The 24241-nt window shown below is 34.9% G+C and overlaps 1 protein-coding gene across 4 annotated transcripts in view; it reads right to left on the reverse strand.

Annotated features, from left to right (window-relative positions):
* ASCC3 (activating signal cointegrator 1 complex subunit 3) overlaps positions 1–24241 on the reverse strand; it is a 355335-nt gene that overhangs the window by 322233 nt on the left and 8861 nt on the right. For 3 of the 4 annotated variants that reach the window (XM_045499142.1, XM_045499144.1, XM_045499145.1), the window contains exons 2-3: positions 12883–13013; positions 9819–9969 (exon numbers count right to left, since the gene is read on the reverse strand). In XM_045499142.1, the coding sequence (XP_045355098.1) occupies positions 9819–9969; positions 12883–12972 (241 nt within the window). In that variant the 5' untranslated portion in view covers positions 12973–13013. The remainder of the gene's footprint in view (positions 1–9818; positions 9970–12882; positions 13014–24241) is intronic. The other variant, XM_045499143.1, reaches the window with a different exon arrangement.

Below are 24241 nucleotides of genomic sequence, written 5' to 3' on the forward strand. Positions count from 1 at the left end.
CTTACAGTGTAGACTTCAAGTCAGCATCCAGCCACTATATTATCATTTCTAGTACTATAAAATCCTGCATCAAATTACAACTTGACTTCCCAAGCAACCAGGTAACATCAAAATCTCAAGTTCATATAAAATTGTCAATTTCATTTATAATAGTGAAACCATTATTTTGAGCATCAGTAAGGAAATAAACTGTAACTTTGAGCAAATCACATACCTCCCTGAGATCTAACTGGCATTTTAAACTTTAACATTCAAGAGAAAAAATTAAAAAACAAAACAAACAAAAAACAGGTGCCGTAAAGTTTTTCTTCAGTTCTGTATCCATTTATCAGATGCTTAGTAATATATTTGACAATACTATAAAGAAAATCAACTGTACCTTAAAAATGCCTCTACTAAGGAATGCAGTGTAAATTACTTACAAATAATAATTTGTAAATAAAGAATAATATACTGATAAACTTCATAAACTGTAAAAATTTGATCCTATTTCCAACTCTTGCCATTGCTACAATGTCCATTCAATTTATAGTTGTTCTGCCATATTCTCAAGTAATCTGAGCTTCCTGTTTATACAGTTGATACATTTGCAAAGTCATCTATGATGTCATTAAGTTATTCAGCTCTTCCATTGTGTAATTTCTGTGGCGAAACAGACATAAATATAACAACTCTGACCTGAACATCTACAACAAAATCTAAATCTGCCCCAACTGCCCTTCTCCATGAATCCCTTCCTGACTTACCCAAGCACTGTTCCTGCACTTTCTGTAACACCACATCACTGGGCACATACATCTGTCATAACATTTAACTACAAAGAACAACTATTTGTACCTACATGTACCAATAGCTACTGGTACCTACATGTACCAGTAGCTACTGGTACATGTAGGTTATAATAAAATTATTCACTGACAGATGTTTACCAAGCTTTACTTTAGACACTTTGCAGTCTTGCTTCACATCACAACTACACAAAAATAAGAATTACCATCACTGTTACAGACGAGGAAATAGGATTAGTGGTATTAATTAGCCACTCACCAACAAAGGAAAGAACCGAATTTGTACATCTATTAACTCATAACTTCAAACCATCCTAAACTATAGGAAAATAATATTATGAAAACAAAACAAAAAATACTGAATCAAAATAGTTGTAAATATTCTAAACAACATTTTAACTGACTGGATCTATCCACATATCTAAAAAAAAAAAAAAAAAAAAAAGAACTACAGGCAAGTAGTATTCAGAAATGCAAAGGTTGATCAATTATCAGAAAATCTAACAACATACTACTCTACTCTCAAAAAACTAAAGATGTCTAGTGCACAGATGTGATGGCTAGATGTGGAGCACGTGGTGAACAAAAGGCAACAAACATGAAGAAAAGGCAAGCTATTAGCAGTCTTGGGCTCTACTATTACCAAGTTGCTGAATCCTACAGAGGGAGTTTGTGAGATAAAACATAAACCCACTTGGTCTGTTACCACAGTAGGCTTTGATATCTGAGCTGAATATATTCCTAATACATATTTATGAATGTATAAATATGTAATAAAAATAGGCATGAGAATAATAAATACAAATTTATTTATTATATTTGTGATACTGGTTACCAAAGGCTGAGCAGTATTCACAACGAGTTCTGACCACATCCTTTTTATTTCTTAAAACAGAAAAACTGAAGACAGCCAAGTGTTAAGCTAAATTGTGAATACACAAGTATTTGTTATGTTTTTATTTTTATCAGTCTGAAATATTTCAAGAAAAATGATAAAAGCCATATTTTTATTGAATAAAACAAGAACATATACAGTACACATACAGCTCAAAGAATTATCACAAAATGAATGTACTTATGTAATTTCGAAAACTACTTCCAGAAAGAGATAATCAGCTCCCCAGAAACTTCGAAGTCCACCCCCAGTCATTACCTGCTTCCTCAAAAGTAGCCACTATCCTGACTTCTGAAACAGAGATTAATCGGGCCTAGTTTTCTCAATTTCATATAAACACAATTACCATCCTGTCCTTTTGTGTTTGGCTGCTTCCACTCAACACTGTAAGATTCATTTACAATGTTACATGTACAATTCTAGTTCCTTATTGGTATAAGGTAGTCTACATATCATAATTTATCTATGTCCCACTAGTTAACAGTGAACTGGGTTGTTTCCACTTTAAAGCTATTATAAATAATGTTGCCATAAATGCACTGGTCTTTTGTATATATGTGCAGGAACTGTTACTGGATATACTGGATATATGTACATTACTGGATGATATATATAGCAAAACTTAAAATTTCACTTGTCCAACAACAGCAGATATTGTTATTCAAAACAGCCATACCAATTTAAACTCTACCCAGCAATGCATGCAAATTCTTATTTCACATTCTTGAACCTGACCAACAATTGGTATGTATGTTGTTCTTTTAAATTTTAACCATTCTTATCAGTGCACATGTTAGTGGCATCTCTCTGATTACCAATAAGGTTGGACACCTACCTTTTTATGTTTACTAGCCATTCAATTATCTTCTACATCTGCAAAGTGCTTGTTCAAGGCTCTTGCTCCTTTTTATATAGGATTACCTTTTCTTATTAATTTGTATAAGTTCATAATTAATGTAGATACAAACTCTCTTTGGGGTCATATATATTGAAGCTATATTCTCCTACTCTGTGACTTGCCTTTTTACTTTCAAAGAATAAAAAAATATGTTTTAATGTAATTCAATTTACCAGTCATTCCCTTTAGGAAGGCTTTCTGTTTACTACTTAATATAATTTTCCATAAAGATCATGAAGATATTCTTTATCTTTAGAAGATTTATTGTTTTGAGCCTCATGTTTTATTTTATAAGCTGCTTAGAATTATCTGTACAGGTATAATTTTTTCATATGCATATACAGTTGACCCAGCACCATGTACTGAAAAAACAACCATGCTTCACTACTTAATGGTGTTCATGGTAAAGAAAGAGCCCTATATCTGTGGGTCAGTGTCTGGACTCTATTCCATCCCACTGGTCTATATGCCTATCCTTAGACCAACAACTGTCTAGTTTACTAATCTTTATAATAAGTCCATTCCCTCTATTTTTCAAGGTTGACTTGGCCGCTTTTTGCCTCTGAATTTCCATATAATTTTCAGATTATCTTGTCAATTTCCACATACATATGCACATTCTCAAACACAAACCTGCAGAGATTTTGATTAGGATTGCACTGAATCTGGAGGTCATTTGAGTAAAAATGGTATCTTTATAATAATGAGTATTCCAATCCTTTGTATATTATTCCATTTATTTAGGTCTTAATTTCTCTCAATATTTCAGTTTCCCATGAGGAAATCTTGCACATCTTTTGTTAAATTTACTTCTAGATATTTGATGACTTTTAATGTTTTTGTAAATGGCATTTTAAAAAATTTGCTGCTAGTAAGAAGAAATAAAATTGATTTTTATATTGACCTTGCTAATAAATTCATTTTCTAAAGATAGAATTATGTGAATAATGGCAGTTTTTATCAGTCTTTATACTCTTTCTTGCCTTATTAGCAAGGACCTTCAGTACAATGAGAAAAACAAATGGTGATTGGCATTGTTATTTCATTTCCTGTTTTAAGGGAGAAGCTTTTTTAACAATGCATCATTGCATAAGATGTTTGATCTAGGCTTTTTAAATGTATATTATTTATCAAGTTAAGAAAGTTCTATTCCTAGTTGCTAAGAATTCTTATAATTGCATTTTAGATATTAAAAAGTTTTTCTTCATCTACTAAATAATGTGATTTTTAAACCTTTATTACATGAATCACACCACATGTCACTATTTATTAATCCATTAAGTAATATTTTGTGCACTCATGTGCATTCGTGTTCTCTCTCACACACACATTTCATATGTATTTTTTTTTATTGATCCATTTGCCAGTACATAGCAGTCTTCATGACATTTCACTATAAACATTGCAGTATGCATCTCCTGAGATTTAGGATATCCTGACTCACCTCAGATCTAATCTCACCTAATGATATCCAGACTACATATTCAAATTTCTACAATGGTCCACAAAATGTCTTTATTACTTTTTTCTGACTCAGGATTCAATCAATGACAGTACATTACATTTAATTATTATATGCCTGTAACCTTCTTTAATCTACAATAATCTCATGTCTCTTTAAATGACATTATATGACACTCTCCAGTCAAGCTATCAAGGCATACAAATTTCTTTATATGCAGGTTTTTAATTACAGATTCAATTTCTTTAAGTCAAATATTCAGATTTTCTATTTTCTCTTTTGGCCATTTTAATCATCTTTGTCATCTTAGTCCTTTAAATCTGTCAAAAGTTCTTCTCATCTTCTCATTCTCCTCTTCTCCATCCAGCTTCCTCTTCTGGAATGGACAGTCACCTCTACGAAAAAGTGGCCCAAATGCCAGGATCACATTTTCTGAGTTTATGTCTGCTTCCAGATCTTGATCCCATTCTTCTTGCTTTGGTAGACTCTGATGTAGTTAAACAAATTTTATATTTTACAGTTTTTCTAATATTTTCAGCAGAGAGCTGTTCCCAATTATCCTGTTAGCCAATTTATGGGACATGGAGCTCCAAACTTTTTTGAAATTTGCAATTTTCAAGATAGCTACTTTTCATAAATACTCCTGAAAAATCTCCTGCCACATCCAATACACAACAGCCCTTTTATTATTCTAAATGCAAAGCCTTAGTTATATAGACAGAATATCTAGACATTGTTAACACCTAATGTCTGCTGAGACCCCCCCCTTTCCAGTCACTGCCTTATAAACTGCTTTCTACCCTCAGTTTTGATTCCTCACTTCTTTATAGTAAAATCTTATTTCTTTTACAACTCAAAAAATGTAATGGATTACCAATTTCCCTAAACCACACTTTGCAAGTCGCTCCTGTCCAACATACATTTTGATTCATACTTTTCTTAAAGACAAAGTTATTAACGATAAAAACATCAAAACCCAAATAAAGCAGGGATTATAAATCAGAGAAGTCAAAACAAACAGGTCTGCCTATGGTGAAACAATGTGAATACTGAAAAAAACTAGTTCAGTTCTGGCTGAGTCCTAATCTGTATTCAGAACAGAGTAAAAGCATTAGATCATTCTGTTCTTGCTCTGGGAGAGATTAAGTTACATAGCTGAGTAGGGAAGTGATGGGTCTTTCTAATTACCTTCCCTACATTCTTGACCACCAATTCTAGTTTCTCTAACTACACTGTGGAAGGCTTATAAGCCTCCTGGAATGAGAATTTAAAACTCTAAGTAACAGATACACACGCCTAATACATGATGCATTTTATCGATTGACACTCTCAATCCTGACCTCTTTATTTTAAAAAATGTTTGTACTTAGAGCACATAAAATATATTGACAAAAGTTTCACCACCAACAGAACATAGGTTAATATGACTATGCTTATCCTTCAAAATCCATGGAGGAGATCGCTATGTCTACAATGAGTACTTAAATTAAGGTTAAGGGCCATAATTTATAATGTTTTCTCTCTAAAGCTAAGTTTATCATTAAAATAATATTGAAGGGAGAATAAAATTGTAAAATGGTATGGGAATATATTAAATGTAAATCTGAGAGAAAAAAATACTTCAAAGTAACAAAAAAAAAAGAAGCTGCTACCGGTAAGACACTGTCCATTGTCAAGAGCAGAAGTACTAAAGACCACAAAGTACTATTAGTTGAATTCTCAATACTTCTCTTATTTATTGATCATCTGTATGTATCCATTCCACCATAGTAGGTGCTAGTATTCCATACTATAAAAAAGTATGGAATAGATGATAGTCTAATGGAACACTATCTACTAAGATTAGAAAGGATAACAGAGGACATGAATGAAACCTAAGCCATTTCGTAGGAGATGAGGAACATCTGACCAGGTGAACACAAGGGGAAAGTTATTTTAACATATAAAAGACAGAAAAAAACAGTAAGCACTGTTCAGGAACTTAAGTCAACATTGCATATGTTAGTAGTAAAGATTACATTTGGTAGAAAGGCAAGGAAATGAATGAAAAGGCAAATTGTTTGAATTCATAAAGAAACTTTTATTATGTCCATTCAAATGAATTTGGTCTAAAGAGTAATATGAAAATAAAAAATGAGCATTGCTTTTTACAAAGATAAGTGTAGTAAGAGTAAAGAAGTTGAGTAAGAAAGGAAAGCTGAGGCAATAGGCTTCTGCAGTAAATTAGACAAGAGATGACAAAAGCCTAAACTAAAGCAATGATAAACAATGTAAAAAGAGTGCATTTAAGAATAGCTGAAGGAATCTACCCCTGAAATCATTGTTGCACTATATGCTAACTTGAATGTAAATTTTTAAAAATTTTTAAAAATTAAAATTAAAAAAACATGTAAAATACCATATTAAAAAAAAAGAATAGCTGAAAAGTTGGCTTAACAGTACATGACCTCTGACTACAAGAAAAGGAAAGAATCTAGTATTTCCATCATGTTCTACTTCAGGGTCTAGTCTATCTTCACCATGACTCAACCATGGGATTCAGTTAACCTTCACAGGTCTAGCACTTTACATACAAAATAAAGAGACTGGACCAGATGTTCTCTGATGTTCCTTACCAGCTTAAAATACCCATTACAATGACTAGTTGATATCATAGTCTTAAACAAGTGCCTTATACTATTATGTTCAATTGAAATAGGAGTGATTATTTTTTCTTTATTCTTTTACTCTCTTGAATACAATTATACCAAATTACCTGTGTTAAAAAGCAATATAAAAAATCACAAAAACATTTTTCCCATGAGACTAATCTTTTCAAAGTTGCTAATGTTAATTAGGCTTCCAGTATCAGCAGTATTTTTATTCAGAAAGAGTGGCTGACTACTAGTCAACTATTAGTTTCGCTAAAGCTAATACTTATTCAACTTAAACATAGCATTTAAAAGTAGACACAACAGAGCATTTGCCTAAATCCAACCCTAAGGTTTTCTCTGTCATGAAAATATTCTTTTGAGATACTGTATCTCAAAATAATCAATTCCTTAAACACATCAATCAATAGATTAGTCCCTGAGTATGTATCAGAAAGTTTTGCCAACAGGTAAAACTCCTAGGATTACATTTAATGACTGATATGTAAAACAATGATTTTTGACTTGTCAGAGATACTCAGGGAAGAAATCTAAAGGGAAACCTATTTTTAAAAGATCTTAATTTCCAGGGTGCCGGGGTGGCTCAGTATGCTGATTTCGGTTCAGGTCAAGGTCATGGGATAGAGCCCCATGTTGGGCTCTGTGCTGAACATGGAACCTGCTTAAGATTCATTCATTCATTCATTCTCTCTCTCTCTCTCTCTCTCCCCCTCCCTCCCTCCATCCCTCTCCCCTGCCCACACTCTCTAAAATAAATTAATTAAATAAATCTTTTTAAAAAAATCTTACTTTCCACATTATTTAAATAAATAATTTAGCCATGGTACTGGATAAACTCAATATTTTAACTGTTTTTGCTGAGTGTTTTGAGTCATTTTCTCAAAAATGTTTTGTAAGTTTTATTTATTTAGAGAGAGAGGGAGGGAGGGAGAGCATGCACAAGTGGAGGAGGGGCAGAGAGGAGAGACAGAATCCCAAGCAGACTCTGTGCTGATGGCCATCAACACAGAGTCCAATGAAGGGCTCAAAGTCACAAACTGAGATCATGACCTGAGCCAAGATCAAGAGTTGGATGCTTAACTGACTGTGGCACCCAGACACCCCAGTATTTTGAGTCATTTTTACAACTGAACCAAAGAAGAGGAAAGACACTCTTCTACAGTTTTTGAAAAGTTCTTTAGTCAGACCACCCCCTCTTCACAATGGCCCTAACATCTCAGAAATGAAAATATCCTAAAATAGGAAGTCCCAAAGGGTTAAGACCCTGGTCAAGTTGATCTAGGTAAACTGAAGACTCTGCATTTTTGCCTCAATTTTCCAATGAATTTTAACTACCTCTTTATTTTTAAAATATAAAGTGTGATTCTATGCCAAATGCTATCACAAATCTCATCAAAGTATGCTTTATTTCCCCTAGGCTTAAACAACAACAACAAAAAAATCCTTTACTTATTAAAGCCCTTGAACTTCAGAAGATAATCTAACTATAAAAATATACATGAGGGGCGCCTGGGTGGCTCAGTCGGTTAAGCGTCTGACCTCGGCTCAGGTCATGATCTCGCGGTCCGTGGGTTCAAGCCCCATGTCAGGCTCTGTGCTGACAGCTCGGAGCCTGGAGCCTGTTTCAGATTCTGTGTCTCCCTCTCTCTCTGACCCTCCCCCGTTCATGCTCTGTCTCTCTCTGTCTCAAAAATAAAATAAACATTAAAAAAAATATATATATATATATACATGACATTCATTTTGTACATTCACAACTTAAAACAATGACGTTAAATTTTATGTTATATTACAAACCAATGACAAATAATACATCAAAGTGTGCTATCTATGAAGAACAAATTTTAAAGTTTGATGATCATAAATAAGTCAAGTATATGAGATCTAACAGAAACACCCTCCCCAAAGTTGGTGTAGGCCAGAAAACTGCCAACCAGCATATGATAAAGAATCTAAATTTTCCTCTACCAAAAAACCATCTATGAAAACCTCTTCATTTATTTATCAAGTGAATTTTAAGACCCTAAAACACACAAAGCATTATTCTAAGCACCAAGGATGAAGTGTTGAACAAGAAAACTAAGATCCTATTCTTATGAAACTTACATCCTAGTAGCAAAACACAGGCAATAAACAAACAAGGAACATATCAGATAATGATAAATGTTATGGAGAAAATGTTACTGAGGTTATATGATAAAGAGTGACTGAGTAACAACTTGAGATTGGATGGTCAGCTAGGGCCTCATTAAAGACATAAGTTTTTAGTGGAGTTCAAAATAACAAGAAAAGATCTAACCACTCTAAGAGTAGGCTAAAAGAACATTCTCAACACAGGGAATAACACGTATAAAGACGGTAAAACAGGCACCAACTTGGACTGAAGAAGTGAGAAAAGGCCAGTGTCTAATGAAGCATAATTAGTGAGGACAAGGATGACTCAAGGTCAGAGAGAAAGGTGGAGGCCAGATCTCACAGGGCCAGAGTATCAGCATGAACTTTCTGGGTACAAACCTAAATTTAGAACTACAGTAGAGTTAACTATGCTTTTTAATTATCAGAGTCTAGAATGAGAGGATGAATTCCAATGAACAAACTCAGATGTTTTAACAAAGAATCATTTGTTTATTTTTTTTTAACCTTGGAAAAGTAACCTATATTAATATATAGTATTAAAATCTCTAATTATAATTTCCTTCAAATACAATCAATTGATGAGAATATTAGTGTACAACAGGAATAGAAGCAAAGTTTAGTTTCAGTGCTGCCCCTCACTATGTGTTGATGGGCATCTATAAGAAATTGAGCTACATGGTTTTTAAGGTTCTTTCAAGCTACGTTAAAATTTTCATTTACCCTCTCCTTACCTGAAACATAATTGTGGTTTTCAAACTCTAAATTCCTATGAACCTGTCATGTTTGATTGTACACGAATTACTAATTTAATTCTGCTTCTACGACTCTATCCCAAGCTCTGAGATATATAAGAGTATCTTTCATAATTATAAATACTTGTCTGGAAACTTTAGCCTTTCGCCATATGGCATACAGTTTAAAAGGAACCTATTTTTGAACCTTACTGGTTCTATAAAACAAAATGAAATGAAACAAAACAAAACTATACCTATTTGTTTTGCAGCCTGCAATATATCTTTTAAGTCTTCATTTACACTTTGCATTTCACTCTTCTCCAGTTTTTCATTCAAAAATTTTACTATCTTCTTCCATGTAACATCCAAGTCTACAATTTGTTCATGAAGTTTAGACCGCTTCACCTGAAACAGCATAATACAGAGACACTGGTCAAAGGTTTCCTCAAAGCCATCACTTATTGCATATATTTTGCATTATATTATACAACCTGGCACTACCAAGAATTCAAAATTGCTTTTTAACTAAGCTCTGAGAAGGAGCTTTATTTAAATGTGATTTTTAAAAAAATCACATTTTAAAAGGTATGTTTTTTAAATATCACATTTTAAAAGATATGTTTAATAAAAATTTATTTTTTATAGTTTTAATCACATGAATATTCATTATGTAATTATTTTTATACAGCAAAGTAAACAAAGCAAAAAGCCCAACATCCAGGGGAATGTGGCCACCTCAGTCAAAAGCGCATCGACTCCTGATCTGAGAGTCATGAGTTCAAGCCCCACATTGGGCTTGGAGACTACTTTGGAGGAAAAAAAAAAAAAAGATGAAAAAGTCCGATATTCAGATAATAACATTTGGTAATAGCCCACATGCCTCTTTTCCATTTTTCTGCTTGTTTTTACCACAGCTTGGACCATACTGCACATAACTAGATTCCAAATGTGGGTTTACTATATTCAAATTAGTACTGTTTTCCTAAGTATGATCCTAAAACAGTTGCGCATCCAGAAGATTCTTTTTTTTAATAAATTTTTTTTAAGTCTATTCATTTATTTATTTGGAGAGAGTGCATGTCAGTGGGGGAGGGGCAGAGAGAAAGGGAGAAAGAATTACAAGCAGGCTCCACACTGTCAGCATGGGGCCGGACATAGGGCCCAAACCCATGAACCACAAGATCATGACCTGAGCCAGAACCAAGAGCTGGACGGCCAACCGACTGACTCACCCAGGAACCCCACTGAGGAGATTCTTATCTATACATACTTTTATTCTTAAGACTATAAATCTTTCCATTCTTAAGAACTGCCATATAAAGCAATACAAATTTCACTTTATACCAGTGGCCTCGACCCAAGGATTAAACCTCATGAAGACCTCTGACCAAATGAAAAAGTAGTGGGTCAGACAGAAAACTGTAATTTTCATTTCGGTTGTACTAATGATATTGCATAATTCGTTTTTACTTCCCTGCCTCAGTTTTCCAATTTAAAATGTTAATTTATGCTAATTAATCTGGGTTTAGGGGGAAGAAAATGGAGAAACATAGAAATAAGACTGGCCACAAAGGTGCCTGGCTGTTTTAGCAAGAAGAGCATGCAATTCTGATCTTAGGGTCATGAGTGTGAGCCTGACCCTGGGTGTGGAGATTATGAAAATAAATAAATAAACTAAAAAAAAGATTGGCCATAAATTGAATTAAGTTGTTTCAATGGGTCATAGGTATACAAAAGTTCATCTTATTTTTCCCTTTCTTTTGTATTGTTGGATATATCCCAAGATAAAAAGTTATATTTAAATGAGTTTCATTAGGGGCGCTTGGGTGGCGCAGTCGGTTGAGCATCCGACTTCAGCCAGGTCATGATCTCACGGTCTGTGAGTTCGAGCCCCGCGTCAGGCTCTGGGCTGATGGCTCAGAGCCTGGAGCCTGTTTCCGATTCTGTGTCTCCCTCTCTCTCTGCCCCTCCCCCGTTCATGCTCTGTCTCTCTCTGTCCCAAAAATAAATAAACGTTGAAAAAAAAAAATTTTTTTTAATGAGTTTCATTAGATCTGTCACTTTTTTCCCTCAGGAAAAAAAGTGTTTAAAAGACTACAAGAATAAATGAATGACATGGAATTGCATGTAGTCCTTATACATTTTCAGATTTTAAAATCTTGTTGTTATCTCTAATATAAAGTAACTTGTAAAAAGAGCCTTGATTAGGTGAGGTGAGAAAACAATAAGTTTAAGACAGTAATATTAACTAATTGTATAGACTATAGCCTTATTTTAATTGCCATAGAAATGCAAAACAGCTCCCATTGTAAAGAAGGTCAACTGTTCTCTGTAGTAAAACTGTATCACTGCTAGAGGAAAAATCTACCTAAAGACTGTTAACAAATCTTCTTTTCCTAGTATCAATCTTTAAGTGAAGGTATTAATTGTAAAACTGTCAAAGGACCATAAGCAATAAAATTCCAACCTATTAGAAAACAATGTTAATATTCTACAATACAGTCAAACAGCGAAGTGACTGTTGTTTTTGTTTAAAAAAACAAAAAAGAACAGGGGTGCCTGGGTGGTTCAGTCGGTTCAGCGTCCGACTTCAGCTCAGGTCATGATCTCAAGGTTTGTGAGTTCCAGCCCCGCATCAGGCTCTGTGCTGACAGGTCAGGGCCTGGAGCCTGCTTCGGATTCTGTGTCTCCCTTTCTCTCTGCTCCTCCCCTGCTCACACTCTGTCTAATAAATAAAGATTTAAAAAGAAAAAAACAAAAAACAAAAAAGAACAAACGTAGGGTCAGTTCCTTCATGTATATATTACATAGCTTACTTGTTCATATATACAGTTTATATACCTTCAGGACTATAAAGTCCACAACAAATTCAAGGACCAGACAGAAGTCAGTTCTGAGACCAAGTACTGATTTTAAGACATTAATATTCTTATTTCCCATGTTCTGGTAAAGACATTTTTTGTCCACTTGATAAGAATTTTACCAGAGAGAGATCCATCATAAACTCATTCAGATTACCCAGAGGTAAATTACTGGATTAAATTATTTAAAACCAAAAGCAAAAAAAACCAACCTGGCAGAAATTTAGCAACAAAAATTAACATAAGAACTCAATATCATAGTTCTGATTATTCTCTCTGACAATAGTCATAGGTGTTTAAGTATTCTTATAGGAAACAGCAGCATACCCATTCCCCTTCTTGGTATAACACCAAATAAAATAAAACTCACCATTTTAAGCACACCGAATTGAGAAAAAGAATGTCAAATATCTGCTCACATTCTACATTTATTATGTTTTCCATTTAAAAAGTTTACCTTTAAGTCAGCCACTTCTTCATTATAATTATCTTGCTTGGTGACATTTGAAAAGGAGCGCAAAGCTCCTGTGAGACGAGGTAAAGCCATCTATTATTCAATCAGTGATCCATACAAGGAGAAACCTGAAACTGAAACAAAACAAGATGATATTTATCTTTTGGGAGGAGGCTGGAGGGGTAATCAAACTCAGCAAATTGACCTGTACAAGAGAAAAGAAAAATCAATTAGTTAAAAAGTAATTGCCACCAATGTTGAAAAATTCTCCTGACACTTTTTCTACTCACAAAGTTTTTTAATAACACATTCTCTATGGCTGAAGAAAGGAAAAAGAAACACAAAAACATTTGTTTGTGGGTATACTACAACATCCCTTCAAAATGAGCTCTACAGATTCCCAAGCACAGGCCTCCAATAGTGTATTACTATTGCCAATCACACTGAGAGAGATGAAAGCACTTTCTCATCTTTTCTCCAATTGTGTTTTATGCTCACTGCTTTCATCTCCCATTATCTCTTGCTTTCAGAGTCTCACTGGCTTTTTCTCTTCTTCGAGTATCAAGCATGTTTCCTTCTAACCGCATTTGCATTAATGGTTCCCTCTGTTTGAAATGCTTTTCTGATGTTCATATAGGTGACTCCTTGACACAGACATCTTGGTTTAAAAGATACCTCCTGAGATGGGACTTTCTTCACCATTCAATCTAAGACAGAACAGCTACCCAGTTACTGTCTCTCAAAGCACAAAATTTCAATTATCCTTATAGCACTAATTAATATTTGATATTTTATTTATGTGTCTCACCCCACAAAGAGTAAGCTTCATGACAAAAAACAAAAAAACACAAAAAACAAACAAAATAAATAAACAAAAAAAAAAACACCTTTATTTCAGTGATTGGTCCTAGCAAATAGAACAGTCCTGGAATATTTTTGGCATTCGATAATTATTTGGTGAATAGTAAAAGAATAAAAAGTGGAGGAAAGAAGATAATGGTAACAGGGAGACTGAATAGCAAGCTGGGGAAGGGGAGACCTCCCAGGAAAAGAAAGAAGTCAGATGACCTGATCTAGTCTCCTTGTTGACATGCTGACAACTAAACAACTAACCATCTGGCAAACAGACTAATAATATTTACTATGAGGGGAATCTTTATCTATGAAATACTCTTGGAGGGTTATCCTGGTTTAAGACTGCTTATTATAACAAAACTATAATCTATAGTTTCCTAAGGCATGGCTCCTTACAGAATGTCACAAAAGCGATGTAAGTTCTCAAATAGGGATGATTTTGCCTCCCATGGGACATCTGGCAGTATCTGGTGACATTTTGAGTTCTCATAACTGGAGACTGTGGGGTACTACTGGCTTCTGGTAGGTAGAGGCCAGTGATACTGCTAAATATCCTATAATGCACAGGACAGTCTTTCCAAAACAAAGAATTATCTAGCCCAAAATGTAAAAACTACAGAGCTTATGAAATTCCATTCCAGAATCTGAAATACAGATGTTTTATAATCCAGATACTTTCCACAGTGTTGAAATGTCCCACAAACCTCAATTAAGAGATTTCATTATTTTGGGCCAAAGAACATGTGTCCAACATGGGAAGGAAAGAACCAGGGGGCCATATAGAATACTTCAGACCACACCCTGATTCTGCTTTTCTTCTTGATTGTTTATATCCTTGAAGTTATCACAAAGTTTAATACTTGGAAAAAATCTGAGTCTTCTGTCAGAATATATATAAAATAACTGACATGTTTAACAAAATAAGAGAGAATTTATAAAACAATGAATAATAAAATAAATGATGAGGCAAATTTGAAAATACAACTTTTAGAAATAAAAATATATACTTGTTAATAAACAATCAATGGATGGGTTAAATAGATTAGATACAGCGAAAGAAAAAAGCACTGACTTGGAATAAAGATCTGAAGAAACAACCCAGTATGCTATCACAAAAAGGCAAAGTAAAGATTAAGAAGGACAAAGAGGAATAAGTCCAAACATATCAGTACTCACAATAAGTATAAGTGAATTAAACTTAACACTCAAAAAATTGACAGAATTACTAAACAGCAGTCAAGTGAACATTAGAGCTACACCTGAAACACAGAACAGAGAAGGTTAGATGGAATAAGATCCTCCTATAAATAAAAAGCAAAACTAGCTGGTGGCTTTACCAAAAATATCAAATCAGACAAAACAGACTTTAAAACAAAAAAAAAAAACCTCTCCACATAGTAATAAAAATTATATCTAGGAAGATAAAAATTTTCAATTTGTATGCCCTGCTGAAAGAGCCTCAAAATAAATTAAAGCAAAGAGAACTCCAGGGGTGCCTGGGTGGCTCAGTCGGTTGAGCATCCAACTTCAGCTCGGGTCACGGTCTCACAGTTCATGGATTCGAGCCCCGCGTAGGGCTCTGTGCTAACAAACAGCTCAGAGCCTGAAGCCTGCTGCAGATTCTGTATCTCTCTCTCTTTCTCTCTCTCTCCCCCTCTCCCCTGCTCATGCTCTGCCTCTGTCTCTCAAAAATAAATGTTAAATAAATTAAAAAACAAAAAAGCAAATAGAACTCCAGAAGAAAGTGAAAAGTCCAACATCAAAGTGAAAGTGTAATAGTTGATTATTGATAGGTCAAACCAATGCCCCCCAAAATTCAGTAAAGTTATACAGGGGATGTGAGCAGTGAAATTAGTAAGTTTAATTTAATGAACATATACAGAAATCTGTACCTAACGATCAGAAAATACATATTTTTCACAAGTTCCTTTATAAAAGTTTAAAACAGTCTGTGCATATTAGGCTATAAAGCAAATCTCAACAAATTTCAAAAAGTAAGTATCACATAGATTAGGGGTCAACAAATTTTTCCTGAAGAGAAAGTAAATATTTTAGATTTGGAGGCCACATGCAGTCTTTGTCACATATTTTGGAGTTTGTTTTTGTTTTAAACACTCAAAAAGTGCAAAACTATTACTGGGCTCAGGGTGACCAAATGAGTTTGCTGACAACTAATGTAGGTCATATTTTCTGAGTAAAATACAATTAGATTAGAAATCAGAAACAAAAAAGATAAAGTAAAAAAACACAAATGATTGCATTGCAAATCAATAAGGAAATGGTATGAAAATGGCTGGGAGAAAAAAATGGTTGGATGCCCTATATCACATTGAATAATTTTAATCACAAAAGTAAAATGACCCAATTTGAGAATACATACCCTAGCTAGCTGACTTTAAATTTCAACTACTCATTGGGAATGTATTTAGTTAGGAGAGATGATTCAGGGAATCACATCAGGATTTTTCTAACACTTGAGTAAGTATATTCTGGAGTGTTTGGATGAAGAAATGAAAGCAAGAGTCAATAGACGGCATGGAACAGAGATTCTCAAACTTCAGTATGTTTCAAAGTCACCTAGTGCAGGTGACTTCTAAAACTGGGCCCCGTCACTCTAATTCTTACCTCCAATTTTCTGATTCAGTAGATCAGATATCACTGAGATGTGGCACAAGAATTTTACACTTTCCAACAAGTTTAGGTCAAGGACCACACTTTGAGAACTGTCACAGGAATATTATCTTACATTCTTTTTTTTTTTTTTTTTACTGTTTATTTGTGAGAGAGAGAGTCAGAATGTGCACACAGGAGGGGCAGAGAGAGGGAGACACAGAATCCAAAGCAGGCTCCAGGCTGTCTCCAAGCTGTCTCCAAGCTGTCAGCACAGAGCCAAACACAAGGCTCAAACTCATGAACAGTGAGATCATGACCCACTGGGCCACCCAAGCACCCTTTATCTTTTATTCTTAAATCACCATTCAATTTTGTCTCATATCAATAGTGATCAAAGAGTCTCCACCTACTAAGAATTCAGTGACCTGCGTTTAGGTGCACAATATGCCTCCTAAGGAAGGAGCCTTTCTCAACAGCTATCTGTGAGAGAATTAAGTCTTACCCAGTGTGAATTGGGTGACTTTTTTCTCAATTCTCCCAGGGATGGAACATAGTTACTATTATCTATTCAGGAGAAGTAAGGCATACAACATGACTTAGAGTACTGGGATTTAATTTCTCTATCTAGGTTAAGAGACTGTAATGACAGGCATTCTATTCATAATGATTGACATTAACCTTGAAGTCTTTAAAGAAAGGTGCTGACAGTAAACTGAATATATTCTGCTTCAGAACCTGCCTTTTATCACTCAAGTTAGTGCTTTCAAAATGCAACACCATAACAAAAGACATGTGATACATGTAATATTTTGCCTCTGGCATATTTTATGAATAAATGGGGTATTTGGGACTACTACTTCCATCATTTTGACATAACCAATGGTAATCTCCTGAATTCCCTGCCCCTCTCTAAAAACAGCAAGGCATAAGAATAAAAATGGATAAAGTCTAATTCATAAACTTAACAAATTCTAACAAACAAAATAATACACCCAATCTCTAAGAAGAGATCTAACAGTAGAGCCTGGTAATGAGGTCACACTGTTGTTACACACTACACTAACAGGAAACTTTACAGCTCCCTGAGCTCTCATCAAATTGATAAATATTAATTAAACTTGTCAAGAAAATGAAGCACTTGATTTTCTAATTTGGTTTTTATGGTTTTACTTCGTCAGGTTGAATACTAACACTTTAAAAATGTAATAGCTCATTTGCTCATGATCACCTGTAAATCATTTATTCACAAATATTTGAGTTTCTCCTATTTACCAGGAACTATGTCAGACACTGGGTATAAATAAGATTTACAGAACTCTGTTCTTTAAAACTCACTGGACTCTGTACCAGTAAAACGACTACTAACACTTAAGGGTATTGGAAATGTATAAAGGTCAGAATGAGAAAACAAATTTTACATCTTTGATTATTTAATCAGCAAATATCTATAGATCACTTACTATACATTAGACACACTGTGAGTCTCTAAAGATTAAAAAAAAAAAACATTTTGGGTTATGACTGCACTTGCCCTGGATAACACGTTTACAGTATGGTTAAGAAGGGTTACAATAATTATGCAGGTATAACTATAGGAAGACAGAGGTGGAACATCTAATAGAGTGGGAAAGAAGGTAGATAAAGATGGAAGTTGAGATTTACAGGACTTTAATGAGCTGGCCTGGTAGAGAAAAAAAGATAAAGGTATGAAGGAGAAAACTAAAATAATAGACTTAGACTTACTCTTAAAAAAAAATAAGGGGGGGGTCAGTGGCTTAGGCATCCGACTCTTGATTTTGGCTCAGGTCATGATCTCAGAGTTCATGAGTTTGACCCCTGCATGGGGCTCTGAACTGACAGCATGGAGACTGCTTGGGATTCTCTCTCCCTCTCTCTCTCTGCCCCTCCCCCACTCAGGTGTGCACAGGCTTGCTCACTCTCAAAATAAATACACTTTAAAAAATAATAAAAATGTAAACACCTATATAATGTACAATTGGTCACTCATGAAGAATAAAGATGTAAGCAGAGACCCAACACCATGTCTCAATTTAAGCATTTTTTAAATAAAGTTTATGACTTTGAGAAAGAAAGAGAGAATGCACAAGCGGGGGAGAGGCATGAGGAGAGAGAGACGGAATCCCAACACAGGGCTTGAACGCACAAACCATGAGATCACGATCTGAGCCAAGATCAAAAACTGGACACTTAACTGACTGAGCCACCTAGGTGCCCTTCAATTTAAGCGCTTTTTATCTTGACAGAGTCATGGAAAAGAAATTTAATATATTGTAGAATATTATTCAGATTTAAGTCTGGTGAACAGTTTAAAGGTAGGGTCAACTGGAGACAAGCAAACCAGTTAGAAAGTTATTTCTTACAATAAACGAGGTGAAAAATAAAGAGGGTGGAATTGAGGCAAGGAAAAGCAGAAAAAGATGAACTTAAGAGATACTTATATTTGAGACAGGATGGGTGGGATAGGCTGTGAAGAGGAAGAGGAAAGGAGCAGAACACCCAAATTTCAGGTTTAGGAGAGAAAGAATAGTGGCATACGGATGTATAGATAGCATATAGGAAGAGGAAAGATGACTAATTCTGTTTTGGAAAGTTTTGATCATGGCCATCAAGTGGGATAAACAGTTTTGGATGCCCTACTAGAGGTGTGGGCTGGAAATAGAGAATTTAGTGTTGTCACGTCAAGGCAGTTTAAACCATAGGTGAACACATTCCTTTAAGTCCGACGTAAATAAACCTGTGGACCCTCTCCCTGAGAAAACAGACATACACACAACATAAATGTTTTGTACTTCATTTCAGAAGCTGCATGAATGCCATGAAACCCATCCACGTGCACCTCTAAAAACGTGAGAGTAGACAGTAGAGGGCTAAGAACAGAGTCCTATGAAAGAGATCAACAAAGAGCTGTCCTATGAAGAAAGTGTTATCACAAGAGAACAGAGTATTTCAAATGCTGTTACAGAGTTCACAGTACTTGGCCATTCTCAGGTTTTAGATGACTTTAGCACACATAGTTTCCAAAAAACTGGGGAGAATGCAAATTTCACTGGGTTGAAGGATAAATGAGAGGGAGAAAATGAGGAAATAAAATGGGTACAAGCTATTTTTTCAAGGAACCTGGCCCAGAAGAAAGGGCAAGAAATACATGGGTCAAGATTTTGAAAATACAGGACAGAGCTGAGTAAAATCAAATAATCAGGGGAGAGCCAGTAGAGAGGGGGAAAGACTGAATAATCAAAAGAAAGGCTATGACTAAGGGAGTAGAGTCTCTGAGAAAATAGGAGAGAATGAGAACAAAAGTATGGGTCTTGAGATAAGACATGCTAGAAGGAGGGAGATACCTGGAAGTGCAGATAGATTTGTAACATGGTAGAGCAGAAATGAATGGGGAGAGAAAAAGGTGGTGAAAGGAAGTTCTACCAAAAGTACTTATTTTCTTTGAGATCTGCTGAAACTATTTAAAAGATGATGAGAAAAAAATTTTGAAGACAGGCAAAAGTCTGACTTCACACCAATGATAAGATAGGAAATTGATTAACCATAAAAACATTTTTCAGGAAGCATTGAATATTCAGTTTATACTGAAAAAACACAAATTTAGAGTGGTAACGATCTGGCAAAGGAACAAAAGGTTGGTATAATCCAGGGTTAAAGTTTTATAACAAAAGGGCAATAAGAGGACAATGGTGCCTAAATGATGAGAATAATTATGTTCTGGATTTGAGGTCCAAACAAAAGGAAAAAACATTCAAGTGGGAGGTCTTAAAGATATATCATAATGTTTATAGTTAAAATTTCTGATTTATAAGACTACAGCAAATGCACATGAAGATAAACTGTCCTATGTAGCAGTTGTTACCTCAGTAATTTTTACTCCACATTTAGTGTGACGTACTAAGTGGCAAATGAATACATGAAAAATTCCTTTAATAATAAATATTAACACCTTAGCATATAAAGACTAAAACCCAAAAGATTTTTACGGCCAGAAGTACCCATCTGTGATTATCTGAATCTTTACAATGTTGATTAGATATGTGTACAGATAAAAAGAAAAGGTCTTGAAGTCAAGTTAACTGCCCTTTTAAACATTCAAATGGCGGGGGGGGGGGGGGGGGGGAACCTGACAGTAATATATTTCCCTTTGTGAAATGATACTGACCAATAACCACTGGGCTAGAATTCTAGTACACATTATTCTGAAGTACCACAAAGAAAGTTTTACGATCCTTTATTTTAAATCTGTTTCTAAACTCTAAATGGGGTTTAAAATTACTGCTTAGCAGTAATTTTAGGAAAATATAGTTACTGTAGTTTTCATTATAAACAAATAACAAAATCTCCACCATAGCCAAACTATATTTCCTAATGAATGTAAAGTCAGCAATTAGTTGCTGGCAATCATAGATACTAGGGAATTATTAGAGGGAAAAAAAGAGTGATATAATATAGGTGAGGGATAAAAACACTGGAATGATGGGTAGGTTGTGAATGGAATAAAAATTAGAATTTAAGATTTCAATACCTAAAATCGAATTATATGCCCACAGGCCAAATCTTGAAAAATAAACTGGAGTATTTACATTTTACTTCTAAAAAGTGAGTTGTTAAAAAATTAACACAGTCAAGATCAGAATTCAGACATCAGCCTTCATAGATATATTACATATATACATAATCCTCTATTATGCCATTTCAAAAGGGGGTAATTTTTCACAGTACCCTCTAAAAAAAGATTTCTGCCTTTTCTTTAATTGTACATTATTGCCATCAATTAGTTAATAGAGTCCCATCATGGGCACATTTACTTATTTGAATCAACCATATAAAACAGGCCAAATAAAAGGTATAGACACACCAAAACAATAATACTGGAGATTCTGTCCACTATTTCACACACTGAATAGCTAGCTGCTCCAGAGTAAATGGAGGATGAGCAACAAAAACAGGAAGTTCCCTTCAACCATCCATTTCAATCACCATATGCATCTCAAACTGTGAGCATCTTGCGGCATTGCATGACTCCAATATTTGAAAACTATGTTTTCTTCTTAAAAAAATATATACAACATTGCCATTAAGCACAAACCAACTTTTTCACCTAGTTCATCTGAAGATACTGGTATGTTCCAAGTCTGGAGAAAAGACATGGTGGCACACAACACACTAAGACAGTGTGTTTTGATGACTTATGTCCAACTGAAGGATTTTCAAAAGCAATTTTAACTGTTCCTAATTTCTATCCAAGAAGTTCAATTTATATCCTAATTCATTCTTAAACAAGAAGCAACTGTTCTTCAATAGTTTCCAATCAAATCAGAAATCACACGTTGGGGGCGCCTGGGTGGCTCAGTCGGTTGAGTGTCTGACTTCGGCTCAGGTCATGACCTCGCAGTTCCTGAGTTCAAGCCCTGCGTCGGGCTCTGTGCTGACGGCTCAGAGTCTGGAGCCTGCTTTGGATTCTGTGTCTCCCTCTCACTCTGCCCCTTCCCTGCTCATGCTCTGTCTCTGTCTCTTAAAAATAAATGAACATTAAAAAAAAAAAAAAAATCACACGTGGAGCATGGAGAACAGAGAAAGCAAGGGGGAAATAAATACGTGTGTGTGTATACTTTTAATATAAATCAATATACATAATGGTTTGTTAAAAATGAAATTTATGGTTCATACTCTAATTTACCTCCCCCAACTACTTGTATTAACCCCAGGTTTCCCACCCTAGAAGGAATGGGCCTAATTAGGCTCATTAACTATAAACTAAATAGCCTTTATATTATAGGAGATCCCCATAATTACATTAATTTTACTTCTTAAGGATAAGGAAAGCTTTCCTTTAAAGGCCCTTGAAAAAACAAGTGTCTTGATTAACATATCAGCACTGATTAAGAACAAGAGTAGTCAGGGGCACCTGGCTGGCTCAGCCGGTTAAGCATCCGACTTCGGCTCAGGTCATGGTCCCCCGGTTTGTGGGTTCGAGACCGACATCAGGCTGTGTGCTGACAGCTCAGAGCCTGGAGACTGCTTCAGATTCTGTGTCTCCTCCTCTCTCTGCCCCTCCCATGCTCATGTTCTGTCTCTCACTCTCTCTCAATAATAAATAAACATTGGGGGAAAAAAAAACAAGAGTTCTTAGAAAGAGTTCTTAGTCAGAAAGAACACCCCACAAATACCAAACAAGTACACATATTACCCTAGAGAACACATGGAACAGAAACCCAACAGTCAAAAGGTCCTGGTTCAGATTATCTGAGAAAGGCAGAATTTTCATTCCACCCTAATCTATGGGCTTCTGGAAGACAGACCCAAATAATTTATGTCTGTCCCTTAATAAGACCTGAATTCACCAAACCACAACTCTTAGTGATGCTCTGGTGATGCTCTAGAACCAGCGTTAGCTATGTAGAGAGAATGGATTTTCCAGACCTTATACTTATTCCTCTGTATCACAATTATATGGAGCACCATTGCATTACTGAATACGAGCTACTTTTGGAAATCTGACTCAAGTTTTATACCCAAACAACTAGGATTACCCACTCCAAATCCAAAAAATATTTATCAAAGGGTACAATGACCTTAATCTTTACTTATTATTGTTCTGTGCATAGTAGAGGATATTCTTAAATAGCCCTAACATTGACATTATATAAAAGAAGTTGGCACACACTCAATACCCCTCTTTCTCAAGTAGAGAAAAATACTAAAATGAGGGCTCAAATGAATTTATATGGTAAACAAAAAATATAAAAACAGAAAAGCAAATCACTAACACACTGGGCATTATGAATTAGAACAAATACATAGAGAGCAAAAATTCTATAGTGTTACTACACTGCATCTAATATATATGCTTTATTTAACATTCGGTCTAAATTGTTTGTTTCAGTATTTATGAATAAAAACTTAAATACTAATGGAAAAAAACAAAAACAAAACAGGGCATCGTCTTCCACTTTCTGTTATATCAGTCAGAAACGTGCCCTAACAAATATAGTCTACAAGAATGTTTTCCTCTGTCCCTTATTTTGAGTTGAACCATCACTTCCCTATGAGACTTCATCCTCTGCTACTCACAGCTTCATAAACTGAAAAAGTGTTTGAAAGGGTTAGGCCCATTAGTTCTCATACTTTATATTCTAACTTCTAAACCACTTTCCTAACAATAAATTATACATACTACAATTGAGAGGAAAAACAGGTTTTCATAATGATACCCTTTACCTTTTTTAAATCTACTGAAACACCATGCTTCAAAAAGCATTAGAAACATGAAATTCACTCTGATGTTTTAAAAATTATAGCATGTGACCTTAAATTTTTAAATAGTAATGTAATCATTTCTCTAAAGATTGCTGGTTAACAATTTTTACAGTGAAGACACTAGAGAAATCATGATATCTGCTGACTTTTTAATAAAAATGACATCTGTATGGGTTGAACATGTTTTTCAATGTTTTGTAAAAATTTCCACGGAAGTATAGACCATAAAATAATTGATTATTGAGTACTGGATGTTGCTTTCTGATTGTAAATGTACTTTAAAAAAACAAAACAAAACAAAAAAAACTATCTAGGGTTGCCTGGGCTGCTCAGTTGCTTAAGTGTCCGACTTCAGCTCACATCATGATCTCTCAGTTCGTGGGTTCGAGCCCTGTGCCAGGCTCTGTGCTGACAGCTTAGAGTCTGGAGCCTGCTTCTGATCTGTGTCTCCCTCTCTGTCTGAGCCTCCCCATCCCCATCCCTCTTGCCCTCTCTCTCTCTCTCTCCAAAAAAAAAAAAAAAAAATTTACAAAGAAAAAAACTATCTATATTTAAGTTATCAAATTTAAGCCTTCTTTTTCACACTATAGGTGACCATACCAGCCATTCTACT

The sequence above is a fragment of the Leopardus geoffroyi genome, chromosome B2 (genome assembly GCF_018350155.1).
Source record: "Leopardus geoffroyi isolate Oge1 chromosome B2, O.geoffroyi_Oge1_pat1.0, whole genome shotgun sequence".
In the NCBI taxonomy this organism is placed as follows: Eukaryota; Metazoa; Chordata; class Mammalia; order Carnivora; family Felidae; genus Leopardus; species Leopardus geoffroyi.